Consider the following 3,160-nt stretch of genomic DNA (forward strand, 5'->3'; position numbering starts at 1 on the left):
TGCTCTCCAGCCTGCTTCACCAATCAGCTCTTGTTGTATGAGTCACTGAAATAAGGTTGGGACAACACGTATGCCAAGTTTTAGAACTGTATTGCATGACATTTTCAGATGTTAGAAATGCAGAGATGAATTATTGTTTCTTAAATCAATACAGGAGTGTAGTATTTAATCATTCTTTGCAATTGATAAACATGTTGAACTACAGGCAAAGCTACAAAACATCTGGTGATTGCATGGAGTATTGGATTTTGTATTACAGTTAAAACAGTCTTTAGTGAAATTAAAGCTGTTCTTTCTTTTTCATCCACAAGGTTCGACTCCAAACTGTGATTCAAAGCAAGCATGTAGAGAACTTTTTGGTCCAGGTCCAGGAACTGCAAAACCAGTTGAGTGTGGCGGAGTCAGTGTTAATAATCTGGATGGAGGTCCAAAAGACATGGGCCTACCTTGAGAGTATCTTCAAAAGCTGTGATGACATTTGTCAGCATCTGCCTGCAGATCTGCAAAGATTCCAGGAAGTTGATAATGAGTTTCAGGTTTGTATCTATGTTCTGGTAATATGCAAATTAAACTGTTGTCCCATTGAACTTCAAAAGCTTTTGATGGTTTTAGGACTTGATGGTGAACAGTGCTAGGACCAAGAATGTGATTGAGGCCACCAATATTCCACATCTGTTTGAGAAGTTAGACAGTCTACAGAAAAGGTTTTTTTTTTTAATTTTATCTGTGTATTTTTTAGTTTCAGGCCTTCTATTTACTAAAAGAGTGCCTTCTTTCTGACAGGTTGTCTTTATGTGAACAAGCCCTTGCAGATTACCTGGAGAAAAAGCGAATAGCTTTTCCACGCTTTTACTTTATTTCCTCTGCAAATTTGTTAGACATCCTCTCTAAAGGGAGTCATCCCAGAGAGGTGAAGTTTTTCTGATTCCCTTAAGCGTCACTACTTTTGGTTTAGTTTGCTTGTTGTAGGTAAAACTACTACTGGTTGTTTTTGCAGGTTACTGTGCATCTATCAAAGCTTTTCGACAGTATGTCGGATCTTGAGTTTGCCCAAAATGAACAGATGCTTAACCCCATGCGGGCTGTGGGAATGTTCAGCAAAGAAAGAGAATATGTCCCATTCACAACTGAGTGCTGCTGTTATGGACCGGTAAGCGTGTTCTTAGTGTTGAAAAAAAATCAGCCTTCACAAAGCAACTTGGTTTCTGATACAACTTCTATATAAATTAGGTGGAGACTTGGCTTGCTTCCCTTGAAGAGTCCATGAAGAAAAGTGTCAGGGATCAGCTGCTCGATGCAGTGTCTGTGTATGAGGACAGGCCAAGAGAACAATGGATTCTCGACTTCCCCGCCCAAGTTGCACTGACTGGTTCACAGATCTGGTGGAGTAATGACATGGAGCTTGTTTTCAGAAAACTTGAGGAAGGATTTTCATTTGCACTGAAAGACTACAACAAGAAGCAGGTACATGATGAAAATCGTGTTTTTTTGGTGTTTATAACATGTTTTTGTGACATTTTTCTCATGGTAGAGGACATATGTAAAGAAAATTAAACTTAAAATTGCATTTCTGAGTATTTCTTTTTTCAAATCACTGGGAACTAGAATCAGAGGGTAAAAATGCTATTAGAAAAAGCTTGCAGCTTTGAAATAGAGCTACAATCTGCAGCCTATAAACTCCCAGCTCTGCTCCATTTTTATAGATGACTAGATCCATGTTGCTTGCTAATTTTGTTGCACCAGTAATGTTAGGTGGTGGGTGTGACAGGCTACCGAGAAAGTGTGTAAGGAGATGGGTGATGAGAAGTGTAGGCTGGCTTACTATAGGCCTTTAGTCCTACACACAGCAAAAATGCACATTTCTAATGAACTCCTACCATTCTACTGAAACTATATCCTAGAAAACTAAAATTTTTTTGATTTTGGTTAAAAATGGCATAATCACAACAAAGCGACCACTGGGAACGTTTTTACAATGGATCAAAAGACCTTGCAAGTTCAAGTTTTAACTTGGAGGACCCAAACACAAAACTTAGGAGTGACCTAACACACAATGCAAACACTTTTTGCCATTTCAAACCAGAGAAACACATTTGTCAAATAATATTTTTGAACGAAATCAAATTTTGATCAAGTGTAAACAATTTAGAGGCTTACTAATCACAATCCTTACACATTTTCCCACATTTTTATTACCATGTTTCATAATCCTAATCAAATTGCATTAGAGTCAGTGACCTCAGCTGATCAAGTGTAACCCTATTGTAGATTATACTCACATTAACGTTATCGCTTTTGTCAGTTTCATCAGCTTTACTAAAGGTTGCCATGTCCTTGGCTGGCTGTTAAATAATGTTTCTTCTCCCTCAACCCCCTGCACTGATTGGATCTGCTGTCATAGTACACCGGGAACAAATTACATGTACTGGTAGTAAAGTCGAAACAGAACTACTTTTGAATGCTTAAAACATTCAAAAGCTTTCATATTTAGGTGCCGTCTATGTTTGATGATGTGTTTTAGTTCAAAGAAGATCAAATTAATTAAAAATGTTTTTAATCCAATGATTGAGGGGACAAATTTGAATTTTATGACACAAACTTAATTTCAAGAGAGCTTTTTATGTATATTTCATTTTGATTCTTTCTGGGGATTGTTCATGTTATGTTAACACTGTTTTCTTGACAGATTTCCCAACTTAACTTGCTGATCGGCATGCTGTTGGGAGAGCTGAGCCCAGGTGACAGACAGAAGATCACCACTGTCTGTACTATTGATGTTCATGCCAGAGATGTAGTCGCAAGCCTCATTGCTCAAAAGGTTAAAGCAAATATGTTTCCCTATGTTTATTTGTTAGTACATCAATGCAAAAAAAAGTATTAAATGATAATATGGTTACATTTTATGGTACAAAGTAAGTCAGAATTAAAGGTTTTAGAAGACTAATTAAAATCTGACTGCAAATAGTACAGACATTAATTGTAACATTAATAAATTGTGCAGAATAAGCTCTATGTATCGTGTGTAACACAATATGATACATTTGTACAAAGACTATGGACCTTGACTGAAATTAGACATTGTGACTTGGGGTGTGTATTGGCAAGAGCATGGCGATACGATACGTATCCCAGTGCGTCTCTCACGATATGATAAATATGA

General features: G+C 37.2%; 1 protein-coding gene across 1 annotated transcript in view; it reads left to right on the top strand.

Annotated features, from left to right (window-relative positions):
• Positions 1–3,160, top strand: part of LOC112143295 (dynein heavy chain 11, axonemal) — a 36,205-nt gene that overhangs the window by 5,642 nt on the left and 27,403 nt on the right. Inside the window, exons 13-18 of the mRNA XM_024267144.2 lie at positions 312–536; positions 613–704; positions 784–910; positions 998–1,150; positions 1,231–1,464; positions 2,687–2,818. Coding sequence (XP_024122912.1) covers positions 312–536; positions 613–704; positions 784–910; positions 998–1,150; positions 1,231–1,464; positions 2,687–2,818 — 963 coding nt within the window. The remainder of the gene's footprint in view (positions 1–311; positions 537–612; positions 705–783; positions 911–997; positions 1,151–1,230; positions 1,465–2,686; positions 2,819–3,160) is intronic.

Source organism: Oryzias melastigma, linkage group LG16, assembly GCF_002922805.2.
Source record: "Oryzias melastigma strain HK-1 linkage group LG16, ASM292280v2, whole genome shotgun sequence".
Taxonomy (NCBI): Eukaryota; Metazoa; Chordata; class Actinopteri; order Beloniformes; family Adrianichthyidae; genus Oryzias; species Oryzias melastigma.